At 39.0% G+C, this 18,554-nt stretch overlaps 6 protein-coding genes across 6 annotated transcripts; all 6 read left to right on the top strand.

The window, feature by feature from the left end:
* Positions 1–1,587: 1,587 nt before the first annotated feature.
* TM35_000093240 (uncharacterized protein) lies at positions 1,588–4,569 on the top strand (the record flags this gene model as incomplete). The annotated part of the gene is made up of 1 exon (XM_029024563.1): positions 1,588–4,569. The coding sequence occupies one exon, from the start codon at positions 1,588–1,590 to the stop codon at positions 4,567–4,569; it is 2,982 nt and encodes a 993-aa protein (XP_028884340.1).
* Positions 4,570–5,692: 1,123 nt separating this feature from the next.
* On the top strand, positions 5,693–8,170 carry TM35_000093230 (DNA-directed RNA polymerase II subunit 3; the record flags this gene model as incomplete). The annotated part of the gene is made up of 1 exon (XM_029024562.1): positions 5,693–8,170. One exon carries the CDS (start codon positions 5,693–5,695, stop codon positions 8,168–8,170), a length of 2,478 nt encoding a protein of 825 aa, XP_028884339.1.
* A 1,501-nt stretch (positions 8,171–9,671) lies between these two features.
* Positions 9,672–11,603, top strand: TM35_000093220 (serine/threonine protein kinase; the record flags this gene model as incomplete). Its single annotated transcript, XM_029024561.1, has 1 exon — positions 9,672–11,603. The coding sequence occupies one exon, from the start codon at positions 9,672–9,674 to the stop codon at positions 11,601–11,603; it is 1,932 nt and encodes a 643-aa protein (XP_028884338.1).
* A 1,778-nt stretch (positions 11,604–13,381) lies between these two features.
* Positions 13,382–15,454, top strand: TM35_000093210 (uncharacterized protein; the record flags this gene model as incomplete). The annotated part of the gene is made up of 1 exon (XM_029024560.1): positions 13,382–15,454. The coding sequence occupies one exon, from the start codon at positions 13,382–13,384 to the stop codon at positions 15,452–15,454; it is 2,073 nt and encodes a 690-aa protein (XP_028884337.1).
* A 264-nt stretch (positions 15,455–15,718) lies between these two features.
* On the top strand, positions 15,719–17,254 carry TM35_000093200 (uncharacterized protein; the record flags this gene model as incomplete). Its single annotated transcript, XM_029024559.1, has 1 exon — positions 15,719–17,254. The coding sequence occupies one exon, from the start codon at positions 15,719–15,721 to the stop codon at positions 17,252–17,254; it is 1,536 nt and encodes a 511-aa protein (XP_028884336.1).
* Positions 17,255–17,635: 381 nt separating this feature from the next.
* TM35_000093190 (uncharacterized protein) lies at positions 17,636–18,454 on the top strand (the record flags this gene model as incomplete). The annotated part of the gene is made up of 1 exon (XM_029024558.1): positions 17,636–18,454. One exon carries the CDS (start codon positions 17,636–17,638, stop codon positions 18,452–18,454), a length of 819 nt encoding a protein of 272 aa, XP_028884335.1.
* Positions 18,455–18,554: the final 100 nt, after the last annotated feature.

Below are 18,554 nucleotides of genomic sequence, written 5' to 3'. Positions count from 1 at the left end.
TTGTATTTATTATTATTATTGTGATAATAATAATAATAATAATAATAATAATAAATTATTGGTATTGTTTCCTCATAGTATTTCTGGGCATCATTTTTGAGGTCTTTTATATACCGACATTGGAAAATGTAATTGGAACTTTATGTGATTTTCGCGATCCGCGTTTTCACCTATTTGTGGTTTTATTATTATTATTATTATTGATAATATCATATCTTTTTTTTTTTTTTTTACGGTTCATATATGGAGTGCAAATAACAACTTGGTGTTTACATTATTATTATTAGTGTATATTTCAGGTGTACACACAAATATTTACATGATATTTAGAACAGCAGAATACCCACTCTTATTATATATATATATATATATATATATATATAATAAGAGTGTAGACTTCTCTGTGTCTGTGTGTTTGTTTGTGTGAGAGAGAGTGTGTGTGTGTGTAAGTATGGAAACCAAAATAATAATTTCTGGACGAAAGGAAAACGAGGAAATAGTAATAATATTGGAATATTATATATATTTATATAGTTATATATATATAAACTATTTGTATATTGTGTGTCTGTGTTGTTAAAGGTGAAGAGTGAAATACCGTAAAGTATCACAACGGAAAAGTAAGAAAAAAAAAAAGTAAAAAAAAAAATGTCGGTTTTGTGTGTATACAAAGAATTTAAAAAAAGGAGACTTAATTGAATATAAGCAGAATTACCTTTTATTTGAATCTTTGATTTGAAGAATTGATAGGAAGTGACATACCTTCATTCTTTTTCTTTGTTTTTTTTTTTCTTTTCTTTTCTTTTCTTAGACACTTTTTCCTTGTTTGAATTTATCTTCCCTTTTTCTTTTTTTTTTTTTTCTTTCATTCTCATTGCTTCGCGTGGTGGGCTCCTAGCGCAAAAAAAAAAAAAAAAAAAAAAAAAAAAAATAGTGCATCCAAGCACACGCATACGTGCATATATATATATATATATATATATATATATTCATACCGTAATCTATTTAGGTGTATAGGTGTGCGTGCGTTTGTTTTTGTTTTCGTTTTTTTTATGTTTCTTCTTTTGTTTTTTCACCACAATATGTTTCTTCCCTTCTTCTTGTCTTTCTTTCTCATTCTTTATCTACCTGCATACTTGTGTCTTTTTCCTTCCTTTATTTCAATTACCTTCTTTTTCGTTTGGAACTGGTGGTAGTGAGCAGAAATGCTTACATACCTTTATATCTATTTATTGCTTGTAATGTATTGGTGGTTCTTGTGATTCCCTTTTACATAAATCTTTACTTTTTTTCTCTCTTTTTTCTCTTTTCTTATTAATTATATATATATATATATATATATATGTATATATATACTTTCATTTGGGGAATGCCGATAGTGAGAGGAAGAAGAGGGGCGCTACTGAAAAGTAAACCCGTATAGACCTTCACAAATAGGAAAGGAAAGAGAAAAAAAAAAAAAAATACACTATTGAACAGACCAACAACAACAAAGAAAGAAAGAAAGGACTCTCTCTCTTTCTCTTTCTCTTTATTACTTTCACTCACTCACTCAGAGAGAGAGAGAGAAAGAGAGAGAAGGAAATTATGTTCTCATCACAGTTCGACGATAATCCCTTCGCGGAGGAGATGGAAGCGGAGAAGTCACCAATACACAATTCAGAGACTGTCAAGAGTAACACAAGCCCTGCTAACAACAACAACAATATTAACAACAACAACAACGATAGTAGTAGTAGCAATAATAATAATAATAATAATAATAATAATAAAAATATGAAGAAACAAAGAAGTGGTACTAGTAGTAGTAGTAGTAGTGGTGAGGAAGAAGAAATAGAAGAAGGAGAAGAAGATAATAATACCACTATGGAGGATGAACCTCAATTAAAAGCAGCCCGTCTGGAATCTCACACCGTGTGTAATCCTAATAACGATATCCACACAACTACTGCATATGATCACACCGCAGCAGCAGCAGCAGAAGTGAATCCAATAGAAACAACAACAACAACAATAGCCACAGTGCCGTGTATTGGATACTCAGTAGAGGATGAAGATGATGCTGAGGATGATGGAGTGGATGAGGAATCCTTCAATGTTCATCTCTCTCGGCTCGCAGAGTTGGAAGCCACAGAGAAACAATCCACACATACACACAAATTTCACATGACACTTGCAGAAGAAAAGAATGAAATACTTCGCGTCTGTGAGAGTCGTCTTCGGGATGCGGTGATGAAATTAGAGCGAAAACGAAATAAAAAGATTCAACAAGGAGAAGTATCTACTACTACTATTACTATTACTACTACTACTGGTGCTGCTGTTAGTAGCTCTAATAAAGAAACAGAAACTCTAGTGGATGAAGATAATGATAATAATGATGATCCAACGGAATTATTCACATTGATGGAAGTGTATGATAGTGCTACAGAGTTAGAAATGCTGGCCATGCATGCACGTTCTCTGCAGTATATAGAAACAGCTCAGACGGGTGTAAAAGAGAGAAATCATCATAATAGAAGTTTATCTGAATATGAACATTGGATGCCAACAGCACCTCTAGTAGAAAAAGATAAAATCGTGCAGGATTCATCCATAGTCATCACAGATGAAGAGAAGTTTAAAGAAATGCATTCGGCTTTGGAGAAACTCTTACCACAGTTAGATCCTAAATTAGCAAAACTTATACAAATGTTAATACAACTCATACAAGAATTACAGGATAAATTAAATGCCTTATGTAGTGTGAAAAATTCTCTTTCCTCACATGTGAATATATTAAATGCGAGATGGTCTACATATGCACTTTGGGGAATTGAACGTTCTCTTCTCACGGCGGAGGAACAAATGCACAGTCACTTGGCATGTGTGCAGCCAACACCGGCGGAGCAGCAGCAATTCCATCAACAACGACAACTGCAGAAACAACTTCACCGCACAGAAGTCGCGGTGGCCGCATTATTAGCAACAACTGCAGGAGTCCCTCTCCGTACAGTAACACCTGCGGCATTAAATCATGTACTGCAACGATCTCAACAATTGGAGGAATTGAAAGAACATCTCAGTCGAGAAGTGTTGTACTTGCGAAAACTGCTTCGTGAGAGGTTAACATCCTCACCCTTGTTTCCATGGCCATTCGTAAATAATGAGATGGAAGGGGGTTTGTCTTTTATCACAGATGCTGGAACTAGTACAAGTTCATCTAATAATAATCATAGTAATAGTAATAATAATAATACAACAGAAGAAGGACGATTATATCTTCTTCAGCATTGTTGTGCAGTACTCGCAAAGCGGTTGAGAATGGTAACGGAAAAGATAATTGGTACAGTCATGCGAAACTCTACAGCATGTTCATCAACAGTTGAGCAGCAGGAACAGTTTGTTGAATATGATGCAAAAGCAAATGCCCAACATAGTTCTATAGTAACATGTATGAAGGAGAATTCTCGACTTCAGCAACAGATAAAAGATGCTGCATTGATTAAACTTTTTGCTCCTCCCAGTAGTCCAGCTTTAGAGTTATTAGCTGAGAAACTTCAAATACTATCTCGTAGTAAACATTTAATAACACCTCGGGATAGAAATGATGATGATGTAGAAGGTGAAGAAGAAGAAGAGGAGGGAGGAGAAGGAGGAGAAGAAAGTTATAACTATAATGAAGAAAATGAAGAAGAAGAAGATAGTGATTTACAAAAACCGATTCTTAGTGTTTTTACGGAGCAAGTCAAGATACTTGTTCAATTATTTAATGCACAGCTTCATGGTCTTGAAAATATTTTTAAAGATGAAAAACAACTATATAAAGAGATAGCGATTCTTCTGCGAATATCAATTGCAGCAGATCGGCTTCTTCTTGGAAAAGTTGGTGTGTCTTTCCCAACAAAATCGTCTGATGATGTTGCCGCTACGGATGATAATAATAATATTAATATTAATATTGATGATGATACTGATTTTACGTTATTTGATGCTTGTAAAGAACTGGATGAAGTACACCTCTCTCTTGGAGCGACCCCATTTATTTTACAGGAATTACCCTCCGTGGATGAACTCTCTGCTGCTCTTCAGTCCCAATCTAATCAACATAAAAAAGAACTGGCCCAACAGTGCAGTGTGGCTGAGAAAACACATAATGAACTGCAGGAGGATTTAGATTGGTGTAGACAACAAAGCCCACAAACGGCGACAGCAGAACTCTGCGAAGTTGAGAAAGAACTGCAGCATTTAAAGAATTTGTTGGCCCTAACGACTGCGCATGAGAAGGAAACCCCCGAACTGGAGGCTGAACTGAAGAAAGAGAAGAAACATTTAGCTGAGCTGCAGCGAGATATGTTGGAGCTGCAGGAGGGAATGAAAGCTGCTGAAGAGGAATGGTCCCTTATTAACAAGAGAAAAGAGGAAGAGAAGAATGCCCATTCCACGCTGGTTACGGAAATGCATGAGGAAAATAAGAAGGATGACAATTCTCAGGATAATACGGCCGCTGCTGCTGATGCTGTTGATGATAATGTTGATAATGGTGAAGGTGATGGTGATAATTTTAATGATCAAGATGAAAATGCGTAGCGAGATTAAAAAAAAAAAAATAAAGAATGACTTGTACAAGACGACATGAAGTAAAGAATAAGTAAAGATGCTGGTGTTAACAGCAAAAGAAAAAAAAAAAAAAATGTATGCCGAAAGAGAAGCATTCTATTTATCCATCGATTTCTCTCTTTCTTTCTCTCTCTTACTTTTTGGAGGTGGTCTTCGTGACGAAACTCTATTCCCCATTTTTGTGGCTCTTGCTGCTTTTGTTCTTATTATAAGGATTGTTTTTCTTCGTATTTGGTTTCTATTGGTGTGTATCAATTTGCTAGTTCCTCATATCTCTATGCCTTTTCCTCTTTCACCATATCTCTTCTTTTTCAGGACAGAAGCAAAAGAAAAGAAAAGAAAAAAAAAAAATAGGAGTTGTTTCTGAAAGAAATGTCTGGCAGTGATTCCACGGCAGCAGCGGCAAAACTCATTGAGGCCTTTCGAGCACTCGATGGGAAACGAGTGGGATATATCCCCACAGCAACCATGAAGTTACTTCTCGAGAGGTATAGTGACTTCTCTACGACAGAGCGAGAAGAGTTTCTCGCAGAGGCCGATCAAGGAGGGCAAGTACATTATGAACAATTTGTTAAAGAGATTGTTTTGGGGGATGCCAAATGAAGAAAAGTGTTTAAGGTGAAAGTTGTATTAACCTGCAGATATCTTTATGGCTCAGTGAGTGAGTGAGTATTTTATTATTATTATCGTTTTTTTTTTTTCCTTATTTTGTCTATTAGTGACGATATCTCTTTTTGTACCTTATTTTCTTTATATTCATACCACTTGTTATTTATTCTTTCTCCAGGTGCGTTCACGCCTATAAGGAAAGAAAACAAATAGGTATTATTATGAAGATATCTCTTTTTCCGTGTTTCTTTTTTTTTTTTTTTTCTTTCTTTCTTTCTTTCTCTCACTCTCATTCTCTATAATACAACTACCAAGAGAGAAAAAAAAAAAAAGGGATAAAAATTGAAGAAAAAAAAAAAAACGATTATACGACAACAATTGCAACAACAAATATTATTTAAGAAAAGAAAAAAATAAAATAATAAAAGCAGAGAAATAAATAGAGTGGTTTGCTTTTTGAAGAGAGTGGGGCCTGTGGGGTGTGATGTCTACGGTTCCAGATGTCTGTACACTTGTGTGGCCTTTCATTGACAAGCGGGATACTGCGGGTGATGAGGACGGCTGGTTGATTGGATGGAATCCCCGTGGATTGGTGGTGGTCGTCGTAATGGTGGTTCGCAGTCCAGCCATTGAAGACGCACTGCGGACATTAAAAGAAATGAAAGGCCACGCCGGGGTTGTGGGTAGTAGCAGTTGCAACAGCAGTAGTAGTCGAGATGATTATTCATATGGAGGGACAAAACATCATTCACAGCAGGAAGAACATGAACAACGTGGTATTCCTAGTGCTGCCTCATTACTTGTTCTTGGACGTCTGGTATCTTCCACATCTAGGCCTCATTTAGATGTGGAAGATCGAGTTAGAGAACGTGCAGATAGATGGGTGCGGACGGAACGACAATTGAGTGATATTTGGCTAGAACTTAATAGAGGACCTGTGCTTGATCAAGTATGGTGTTGTGGATACCGAGTACAACCATGTCACCTGCACGTTATCCGCACAGATCCAAAAATTCGTTACTCTGTCTCACCAACAGTGTATAGTGCTACATCACGTTTTGGATGTAATGGTATAGATGCACTCTTGCAAGGAAGAAAACCTCTCTGTATTTCAGGATCTCACTCCACATTAGAGGGTGTGTTGTTACCACCACATATGATTCCTTTAGCAGGACCATGTACAAAAGTATCCTTCAGAATTGATGAAAATAGTGCAACACATAATTCATCAAGACGTATAAAAGAAGAGAAAGAAGAGATTGTGGATAGTAATACTTCTATGGATGATGTAGCTAATACTACTCCAACTAATACTAGTAGCAGTATTACACGTAGAGATAGAGAAAAAGGAGATACACAAAGTTTTTCTCCTGATCTATATCATGAATTATCACCACTACCTCCACCACCTCCAGTTAATGGATTACCTCCACGATTGAATTTTCCTACAAGTGCAGACTATGCTGAACTTAGTCTTCTTTTAAGTGCCAATAACTTTGCTCAAGTCTTACGTGAATCTTTTGAACTTAGAGAAAAAAATGAAAAGTCTGTAAAAAAAAATACTTCAGGTAAGTGGGTTTCATGGGAAGCACATTTACATGCATTTATTGGTATGTTAGTAACATTATTATTGTTTTTTGTACCTATACTAACGTGGTTTGGAAAAGTTTCCTATACTGCCGCATTATTAGAGTTTCGTTTACGTGAAATTATTCATTGGCTTGCTCTATTACAAGGACGTACACATGTTTGTGGTCTTCATCCTGTTTTACCTCATATGCAGCATGAAGATCCTGCATTCCTTCGATTTTGTCTTATAAACTTTCTCTCTCGTGTTGTAGTAGATGGACTACTTGGAACTGTATGTAGTTTACTTTTGGCTGTTGGTGGAAAGGCATTGGTGACAAAATCTAGTGATTTTTGTAGAACTTTCCTTTATGATATACATATGGGATACATGGATTGGTTTGAAGGATGGCCTGCAGGTCTCAAAATGAATGAAGACCTTAATATGACCTTATGTTTTTTTGCTAAACTAATGCTTCAGACGAGTTGGGATTTTGCAGTAAATTTCAACTGGGTTGAAATTGTATACAAACTTCTTGTCTATATTTCCCTTTGTGGTGCCAGTTGTGCCTTTGCCCTCCTCTCTGATGTTTGCGTGTTGGTATCGCTCCATCTTATATTGCTCTCTCATGCCATTTCCGTCCCTTACCGTGTGATGGTGTCGACCATGCATAGTCTCTACCTGCAGTTCCGCGGCAAGAAGTACAACCCCCTCCGTCGACGAACGGACGCCTACGACTTTGAGGTGGATCAGATGCTGATGGGCACGCTGCTCTTCACCGTGACGGTCTTTCTCTTCCCCACCCTCGCCACTTATCACGTTTACTTTGCGCTCGTCCGCGGGGCGACCCTCGCCGCCCAGGCCGCCCTCACCGCCGCCGCCCACCTCACCCTCTACCTCCCCCTCGCCCCCCTCCTCTGCTGGGCCACGCAGCGACACGGCGGCGGCGGCGTCGCCCTCAGCACCCCGAAGGTCACGCACGTCCGGCACCACGCCAACACCGCCGGGCCCACGCAGAGGGCCTCCACCACAGTCGAAGTAACAGTTCTCGCAAAGCCCATACAGCTGCGGCTCTTGCTGGGGGACTTTTTGCTCGTCCTGCACACATTCGCAAAGCTTTGGCCACGACCTTTGCTCACAGTCTTCTGTAATGCGGAGGACCCGGATGTAACACCACCGGTGGAGCAGCTCATTCCACATCTTCGCAAAGACTGCGTCCACGCAAACGTAAGGATGTTCACACAACCAGAAACAGCAGCATCAGTATCAGCATCGGCATCGGCATCAACAACAACAGCCACAACATCAAAAACAGTAGGGAAAAACATAACCACACCATCAGCAAAAGCAACAATGTCAATGTCAGCTTCAGGGGCAAGTTCTATTGTAAGATAGAGAATGATAAATAATACAAATTTCAACAAATCAGTCATTTCTTTCTTTCTTTCTTTGACTTTTTTTTTCGTTTGAGTTATGAAATTGATTTTGTAACGTCAGGCAATATCCAAAGAAGAAAAAGAAATGGAGATAACAAACAAAATAAAACAAGACAAACTGACTTATACATATATACAAATGTGTAGCGAAATGTTATTTGTACCTGCTATTTATGCACGTATACTCAGTTGGTTCTTTCTTTTTTTTTATTATTAAGACTTGCGGCATATGGTGTATTTTTCTTTTTCTTCTTTTCTTGCTTCTAAAGTCAAGGAGATAAATAGAGATATACAGGCATTGAACATATACACCAATATATCTATATTTATAGATATATAAACATATAAATATATATTATTTATATTTATATATCAGAACTCAAACAAGAAGAAAAGACGCATATTCCACACCTAAAATTATACACATCTGAAAGAGAAAAAAGTGAGTGGGGGGAGAACAACAACAACAACAAAAAAAAAAGTAACAAAAGCTGAGGACAAAAGGAAGAAAACGTCTGCAGAACACGACCGTCACCTCTGTCCAATAAGGTTAATAGAAGCTGTTTCTGTGGGAGGAGCTTTTTCGCAAGACTACACATACCCACTCATTCAATATATATATATATATATATATTGACAGAGAGAAGGCCATATACCCTCACGAGAAGTTACCAACCTGTAGCACGAAAAGAATAAGAAAAAAAAAAAAAAGGTGACGCATATACAAGAAAAAACCTTATTTAAATAGGAGGAGAGGATCAGAGAAAATAACGGAAGGTTGGAAAACAAATAAGAGGAATCAAAAGGAGCTTTTATTCTGAGTGCGTGTGTGGTTGGGTGTTTGGTGTTTGGGTGTGTTTGTGTTCATCTTGCTGTTCTTGAGTTTTTTTTTAAAAAAAACTCGAACGTTTTCTTTTTTTTTTTCTCTACTACCTTCACGCACAACCAGCAAAAAAAAAAAATTTAGTGGAGTGCAGTGCAGTTGTTTATTTCTCTTTATCTGTGTGTGTGTGTGTGCACTCCTGAAACTGTGATAGTGTAAAGACGGATAAAGTGAGTGTAAACGTACAAAGGAAAAAAAAAAGGGAAAAAGATAAGGTCAGAGAGTAACAGGTAATAAAGAATACGCGTAGATACGCGAATACAAGAAGTGGAGGGGTGGGTTGTACTGCTTACAACCTTATTATATCGTAATTTTGCACTTCAACACGCAACTGAACAGCCAAGGAAATTAGAGAATAATAAACGAGAATAGTGGCAGTTTGACGAAAAAGGATAAGTTGAAAGGAGAAGGAAGAAAAAAAAGAAAAAATATAAAAAAGCATCTGAGAAACAAGCAAACGAAGGAAAAAGAAAAAAAAAAAAAGACACAGTGGTAATAAAATAAATAGTTAACCAAGAAAAAGAAAAGAGAAAAAAAAAAATAATAATAGTAATAATTGAGTAATAAGGTGCTACTCATGTCTGAAACAAAATGGGAGTCTAATGCTACTTCACGCGACTCATCGGGTTACCATCAAACCATTAAAAATTACCTTGTGGGTGAAACCATTGGTAAAGGAAGTTTTGGTAAGGTGAAGAAGGGCATTCATCTCCCAACGGGAGAAACGGTAGCTATTAAGATTCTTAACCGTGTTAAACTTAAGAATGCGAATATGGATAAGAGAATATTTCGTGAAGTAAAGATATTGAAATTATTTTCTCATCCCAATATTTGTAGACTTTACGATGTTATCTCCACTCCCACCGATATCTATCTCATTATGGAGTACGTTGATGGAGGTGAATTATATGAATACATTGTAAAGAAAGGAAAACTACGTGAGGATGTTGGTCGTTATGTACTGCAGCAGATTGTCTGTGCGCTGGAGTATTGTCACCACTTCCTTGTGGTTCATCGTGATTTGAAGCCAGAGAATATTCTCCTTGGTCCGGGTTTGCAAGTCAAACTTATTGATTTTGGACTATCTAGTATTATGAAAGATGGAGAATTTTTAGCGACATCATGTGGATCGCCAAACTACGCTGCACCAGAAGTTATTTCGGGTAAACTTTATTTTGGTCCTGAAGTAGATGTATGGTCTTGTGGTGTTATTCTCTACGCTCTTCTTTGTGGATGTCTTCCATTTGATGAAGAAAGTGTCCCTATGTTATTTAATAATATCAAAAAGGGACGTTATCATATACCATCGAGTGTTCCTCCCGGTGCACGTGAATTAATTGAAAGGATATTAGTTGTGGATCCACTTTTACGACTTACAATACCTCAAATTCGAGATAATGTGTGGTTTAATACCAATCTTCCTACACGTCTTTCATATAATGAAGCATTATTTTTAGTTCAAGATAAACGAATATCACCAACTGTTGTAAGTCGTGCAGCTAGAATTCTTGGAATGCGAGATCGTGATATACGAAGTGAAATTGAACAAGGTAGAGGACCTGGATTTGTGGCATATAGTATTTTACTAGACGCTGAGAGACGAAAACAGATCATTGCAGATGCAGAATCTCTAGGAGTGGATGATGATATGCTCAGTAACTCTGATCGTGTGACAACGCATGTATCTAGGGCAACTGAACGTGAACTTAATCTTGGACTTTTATTAACCCAAAGCCCTGCTATGGAAGTTCTCTTAGATGTTGGTGATGCCACTTCTAATAAACGTGCTTATAATGGTGGTAATTTTATTCCAGCTTCAATACAAGAAACAAAGACATTTGCCGTATCTTTACATACACCTGTATCAACTGGTGCCTTTAGTATTTCAAGGCGACCAGAATCTGTTACAGAAATATCTAATCCATTTGGTTCCAGTCATATTGGAAGTAATAGCAGTTTATATCATCCTTCTCTTACGGGTGGAAGTATGCGTTATGGATCTGGAGGAGCTCTTGGTTCAAGTCATAATGATCGTCATCGTGTTGGGTCGGTGGCTAAATCTCATATGGTATATACACAAGAAGAAGAAAATTTTATTGTACGCAATAATGTTGGATGGCGTATTGGTTTAATGAGTGATTTTAACGCTGCCACATCTCTAAGTGTTATCTATTCTACTCTAACCTCATTAGCGATGGAGTGGAAAATATTAGCACCATTCCGATTACTCGCCCGTACCACCCCAGAGACATGGACAAGGATGGGTATTGCACCCACCAAACCTCCCACCCCACTCTCCCTGGAGCCCTCTGATATGATGGATGGCAATAGTGGTGATTCCTCCAACACCGCACTTCCACCTCGAGTTGTTTTAGCGCTTTATCTTTTCCGTATTCACGAGAGTCATCATAGAGGGTATTTGGTGGATTTTAGCGTGGTACGTGGATCGTTGTTTGCATTGGATGTGGTACTGCGACTGTCAGCCATGCTTGTGCAGCGCATGGGCTGAGATTGAAGATAATATGTTGAAATGATGAATAAACTCCCATTTAGAAGAATAAAAAGAGAACTATATGGGAAAGAAAGAAAGAAAGAAAGAAAAAAAAAAGGTGAAAGGGAAGAGCAAAATAAGAATTTTTAAAACAAAAAAAAAAAGACTTGAAAAGGTAGTCTTAAGTGATCAGTGATTCTTTTTTTTTTTTTTTAAGTATTAAGGTGGTAGGAAGAATGGAAGACACAACAAGGAGGTCGCTTTAGTGTAAGCTAAACAACAAACTCTTTGATCTGAATATGTGTGTTTTTCTTATTTGCAGTACTTCCTGCCTTTCCACGTATTTCATAAATGCGTTTTTTTTTTTTTTTTTTTTCACTTGCTATCAGTCACCGCTATTATTTGGTGTCCTAAAAACAGTTTGAATGCGACTCAACTACTTACAGGATATAACTGAAAAGGGTGTGGTAACGGCAAACAGAGAAATATGTATTCAAATGCCATTTAAACTCAATATACTTTAACCTTTTGCTGTCTGAATATATATATATATACCAACCCCTGTTCTGTGTGTCTTGTTGGAGTGTCGATATATACGCATTCATCCACTTGTATTCACAGACTCAATGATAACGAAAGAAAGAAAAATGGAGGGAAAGAGGTGGTGGTGGTAATAGTCTCTGTGGTGTGGTGTGAGGCAGCAGCTGTGCAGTTCATTTTCACTACTCTCAGGGATACTTGAGGAAATAGTAAAGTGAATTCGTCTATTAGCATAAGATGGTTTTTCTTTATGTGTTGGTCGCTATTATTTCTTTATACACCTCTTTTTTTTTCACTCTGTTTATATTTTTCTTCGTGTTTTTTTCCTTCTTCTTTCATTCCCTTAATCGCTTCCTTCGGCAACTACCATGTGATATTATTTTTTTTGTTATTGTTCTTCTACTTTGTCTTGGATATTTCAAACAGTTGCACGAGGAAATAAGAACAATGAAAAAAAGAAGAAAAAAAAAACATGCATTGCATCTATTGTGTTTTCTTCTACATATTAGGGCAAGTATGTATATGTTTTCTTTATTTTCGTTTGTTTGTTTTTCCTATCTGGGCGTCCATCTCCATTTATATTTATATTTGTGTCTCTGTTTGTGAAGAGAAGACTGAAGAAGGGGAGTTGCGGGTAAGCTGTAAGGGATGGAAGAAATTGGAAATGGAGCTGAGGTGGGGAAAATGAGTTTATGATGATGAATAATTCTAATTCTTGTTGTTAGTATAATAATTCCCAAATAAGTTAAACACACGCACAAAGACACCGAAAGAAAAAAAAAGAAAAAGAACGATAATAACCAGTTTAACATTTTTCTTGTGCATTGGTTCCTATATGGATTAAGTTTTAACAGATGCAACAATTGTAGGCACACATATAAATAAACAAATAAATTTATATTTATATATATGGTAGTATACACATTTCTATCTTTTCTTTCCTATTTCTCCTTTCTGTTCTTTTTTTTTTTTTTTTCTTGCATGAACGGGACAAACAAGCACAGAACAAAAGAAAAAAAAAAAAAGAACGACAGGGGTCGTTCTCGGAGTGTGGGTGAGAAAGAGAGAGTGTGTGTGTGCCTCTCTATTTATATCCGTGAGGGAAAGACATATTCCTTCCTTTTTACATTCAAAAAAAAAAAAGAAAAGAAAAGCTGGCGATCCACGAACCCCGAGATTCACATAACTAATTTAAAAAGATAAGAAGAAGAAGAAGAACAACAGAGATTAACGAATAGACTGAGAGAGAGAAAGAGATGCTTCAGCGCTGCACCCGGTGGCTTGAGGCCCATACACGAGAGAAGGGCCCAAACATGGGGCGATTGTTGTATGGAAAGCGAAAGAACGCCCTTCACACCACAAGTAAAGCCAAACCAGGCATTGTGGGATTACTGCTGCAAGTCCCAATGTCGGAACTGCGACAGGCGGCTCGTCGTGCAGTGGGAGTTCGGGAACTCAACAAGGAATCATTATCAGAACTGCTGCGGAAACTTCGTGCGGTGAATCGACTAGACCGTTCGCAAGTTGTTGTAGAAGTAGCAGATGAGGCTCATCTCTCCTTAACATCTTCACATTATTGTACCTTAATGGCTCATGCAAATGATAATAAAGACTGGGAGACTGCCCTTCGCTATTGGACACGGGCATGTCATGAAAAAAAAGCCAATGAGAAATTACATGGTGCTTTATTAGCTGCTTATCGAGCTGCAGGACGTTGGAAAGAATGTGTACAACATTATAATGCAATTATTGAAGATAAAATGACTCTTGATCCCTATGCATTACATACGGTTATGAATGCTTGTCGAAGAGCAAATGCCTGTGAAGAAGCTCTTTCAATTTTTTCTAAAGCTGTACGTGCTGGTGCATCACCTAATAGTGCAGTATATCTTGAACTTTTACGCTGTATACAACAGTCACATTTACCCAACCGATGGGAAACGTCTCTTGCTGTACTTCAGTCTATTGAAGGGAAAGTAGATATGACAGCTGGATTATTTAATGCTACTATGGCTACAATGGGAGGTGCAAATTGGACAAAAGGTGTAGAATTGTTTCAAACTATGAAAGAAAAGAATGTTCAGCCAAGTAAAGAGACAATTGCTACACTTGTTTCTTTAAATTCAAACGATGTTTCTCATGCTGTGAGATGTATAGCAGAGGCTCATTCTCTCGGTATGCCTGTTACTGATGCTATGTATCGGACAGTCTTGGCAAATCTAATGCGATTACAACTTGATCATGAAGCAGTACGTTTTGTTGAAAATGAATATAAACGTTTTAATGAAGATCCAGGAAATCCAGTAAACTCATCACTTTATTTAAGTCTTGCAATTATTGATTCATTGCTTGCCCATAACCGTCCTCATGAAGCTTTGATGTTTTTTACTACATTTGAGTCAAAACTTGGAAATATAGTTGGTTCTGCTACACGAGGACTTGGAAGTATTGGTCTAAGTTCACAACGTTGGATTGTACAAGGTCGTGTAGCTGTAGTAGATCACAATGTTCTCCTTAACCCACTTTTAGAATCTCTTCTTTTCCATTATGATTCCGTATTAATTCCTTTTTCCTCAATTCGAATGCTTGTTCGTCGTGTACGGGAAATGGCTGGCACACCAAAGGGACGTTACACTAAAAATGTACTGAAGCGTCTTCAAGAATTAATAACGGAAAAAGCGCCACTTCGAGTTTTACCGCTAGTTCATCAGTTAAACGCTCATACATACATTGTAGATGGACCCATTACAGAAGATTCTGTTAAGTTACTACGAAAGGCCGCACAGCAACAGCAGCAGCAAGAGGAAGAAGAAACAATTGAAGGATCGAAAGGATCTACAGTTCCATTGCTAATTCGTAAAAGTAACGCTCTCCCTTCTTTTAATGAATTCAAGATTGAAAAATCAGATATAGCGGTAATGGATAAAAATATGACGTTATCTAGTTCTTCCTCCAAATCTGGAGATTCTTTAGTTGAAAGCAGTAAAAACAATCAAACAGTATTGCAGTATTCAGATCGTATGACTGCCCCTGAACGTGTACTTGCCGTAGCAGTGATGCTTAAATCCCTAAACCCCGATGCCAGTATTCATGTGGTTTCACCCAATCCTGTACAATTGCAGGTAGTGGAAAAATGGAATGAGTTTAAACGAATTTCACCCCTAACGCCAGTGCGTTATCCTGATGAAGTGGCCACTAAGGCCCCATCAGAAAAACAGCAACCAATATCCAGCAGTAAAACTGAAAATGGGGTATCTTTAAAGAGGAACATACATCATCCTCAAGAAATGCGTCAGGAAGTAAGACGACCTCTCTTTGTCCCATCATGAAAAATTTATCCTCTGTATGTCTAATTTTACATGACATGCGCGTACTCACAAAAAAAAAAAAAAAACAAAAAAAAAAACCTTAACAAACCTTTTTTTTTTCCTTAATTTTATGTTATTCTTTGCATGTGCTCTTCGCTTTATTACCTAATTATTCCTTCTTTTTCTTTCTTTTTTTATTTTATTGCATACTCCAAAGAGGTCTGGGAAGCGGTGGGGTCTGTGTCTGTGTGTGTGTGTGAGATAGATAGAGAGAGAGAGAGACGGATGGCTGTTGACAAGGATGTAGTGCTGCGGGATTACCCTGATACCTTCACGGAGGAGTTTATTCACTACTGCCGCGCCAATCACCTCCCCCCACAGTTGTTTCACGACATGGCTGAGTTTATGGGAACTATGCCACGTTATGTCTGTGTGCTTCCACATGACGCGTGTTCGACCGTCCCGCCCACTACCATGACGACCAGCAGCGATGAGAGTTGCGTGACGGCTGAGTTGGCCGAGTTGCTTGGACTGAATGTTGGGGAAGTGATTCCTGTTCCGTGGTTGCCGCGGCGACATTTTTTCTCTCTTCCTCGGAGCACTTCTATTGGCGTCCCCACGCCGCCCTCACCGCGCGTGTCTTTACTGTCGATGGACGCGGCCTCGGCGGCGGCGGTGGTGGCGCTGCGGCCGCTGCGGGGGGAAATTGTGTGGGACGCCTGCTGCGCGCCCGGGGCGAAGTTGGGGCTTCTGGCGGCCGCCGTTGGGCCGTTGGGGGCGGCGGTCGGATCGGACGGGGGGGCCGCCCGCCTCGCCGTCGCCCGTTCGCTTCTCCGCCGGCGGGGGGCCGCCAACGTTTGTCTTCTCGCCGCTGACGCCCGCCGCCTCACCGCCGCCGACGCCGTGCGGGTCGCTCAGGGGGAGTCCGGCCACCGCCGACAGAATGGAATGACCGCCGGTGAGGAGCGGGAACTGCAGCGATGGTCAAAGAGGCAGCGTGAAAATGAAGGAGAAGGAAAAGGAGAAGGAGAAGAAGGAAAGGTGAGACTCGCTTTTGCAAGCGATGAGGCACGCAAGCGGCTAGAGAAAATGGGAAATAGTAAAGAAGGAGGAGGCTATGGTGGATTTGATCGGGTTCTTGTGGATGCGGAGTGTTCACATGATGGGTCACTAGCACATATGTGTCTTAATGATGCAAGTAAAACACCCTATACTGCTAATGGGGAGGACCCAAATGCTAAAACTGGAATTGACAATATGTACCGCATGAAGCGGTTAAATTTAGCCTTAAAAGGAAGTGCTAATACAAATACATCAACTGGGAAGGATCTTCCTCCATTAGTTTTGTTACAACTGGAACTTCTTAAAAATGGTTATACACAACTTAAACCTGGTGGGACTTTGGTCTATTGTACATGTTCTTTTTCATATCAGCAGAACGAGTTTGTTGTACAGGAAATGATGCGTCTTGTGAATGCCAGTAATGAAACTAAACAATATTATGGGGGAGAAGCAGTACTATGTCACCCTTTCGAATATGTGCATGAAACAGCGTCTCCAGACTTAGTTTCTCCGATAGTGAATCTGACAGAGGAACAGGCTATTTTTCTACGGCAACAACTGGATACAGCTGGAGATCCATATGGGATTGTTACTGCAGGAAGTATGACAGATGATAGCTCCAGTAATAATGGCAGTGGTAGTAGTAGTAGTAGTAGTAATATTGTTGGTGTACGGTTCTGGCCTCAGACCTTCGCAACCAGCTTTCAGTTCATCTCTAAAATATGGAAAAAGCCGTTTCAACCTTCGACCAGCGAGTAGAACAGAATACCAGGTTTCTGTCTCTCTGTGTGTGTAAAGTAATACAAAACAAATGGATGCATGGATGGAAGGAAACAGTAGCCTATATACGTATATATTTGCAGCCGTTTAAATACATTTTATTTTACCTGTAAGAGGCAGTGTACGTATGTGTGTGTATGTGTGTGTGTTTCCTTTTGTTAAATTACTTCTCTTACAGTGTTTCTAGGTGTATGACACTAGACGCTTTTCTTTTGTAATTTTCTCTTTCTTATTCTTCTCTGATCAACAAAATAAAAATAAAAATAGACTGTGTAAGTGCAGAGTGGTGGAAGAAGGTGAGAGAAGAGAAGACGCACACATAATAAAGAGTAAAAGCAATAGGGTGGGGGTGGGGTGTGAATGTGCCTTGGAGTCAAGACGGCTTCCCAACTCTTCACATTGCCGTTAAAACAGGCCCTACCAGTGTCTACTCATAACAGTCTTCACATTCGGTATCTATCTTCACTACAGGCACACCACCAACGCCACATCCGACGTCTGGCATCGTTGGTAAAAAGAGGAGGAACAGAAGAGGGAGGTTGTAATAATACACTTGTAGCCTGCTCTGTTGTTGCTCAACAGAGGAACACCAATACTGGAGCATCTCCAACAGATGATGCAGATGTTATGTTTTGTGCAACTGGAGTCAATCACGCACTACATCGACGATTTAATGCAGGAAGGACGTTAAGGGGAATTCTTAAGGGTTGTGCAGAGCAAAATGCACTTGGAGTGGCAGCAGCTAGTGGACACTGTTATTCAGCTATTACTGATGTTTACCTATATGCTACAACATTACAGCAAACTTCTTCACATTGCAGAAATATCGATTCAACGAAAGATTCAAATATTACTGAAAATCCTAGAGATGATAGAGATACTGCAGCTCCAGCTACAACTACTTCTCCTCCTCCGTCATCATCATCATCATCGTCATTATTATTATCATCTGTAAAAGGTGCTGTGTTTCCATGTCCAGAATGTTGGCGAAGTCTCATGTCAGTGGCTGCAATGCGACACGATGATGGGGAAACAGAACCGCTGAATCTCTTCGTGCATGTGAGTGGCGAGGGAGCAGCAGCGGCAACAGCAGCAGTTCGTGGTGTCTCTGTAGCGAGGGAGTCACTCTCGCTCTCTCCATTATCCCCTATTGATGTCACAATTGTGTTGGCTGGGTGATGTCTCTTTGTGTTTGTATATATATATATATATATATATATATATATATATATATATATATATGATTATTATTCCTCTCCAGAGACATCTGATGTTTTTG

Source organism: Trypanosoma theileri (genome assembly GCF_002087225.1).
Source record: "Trypanosoma theileri isolate Edinburgh chromosome Unknown TM35_Tth_9_V1, whole genome shotgun sequence".
Lineage (NCBI taxonomy): Eukaryota > Euglenozoa > Kinetoplastea > Trypanosomatida > Trypanosomatidae > Trypanosoma > Trypanosoma theileri.
Note: the sequence above shows the minus strand (reverse complement) of the source record. Positions and strands in the feature narration are given on the sequence as shown.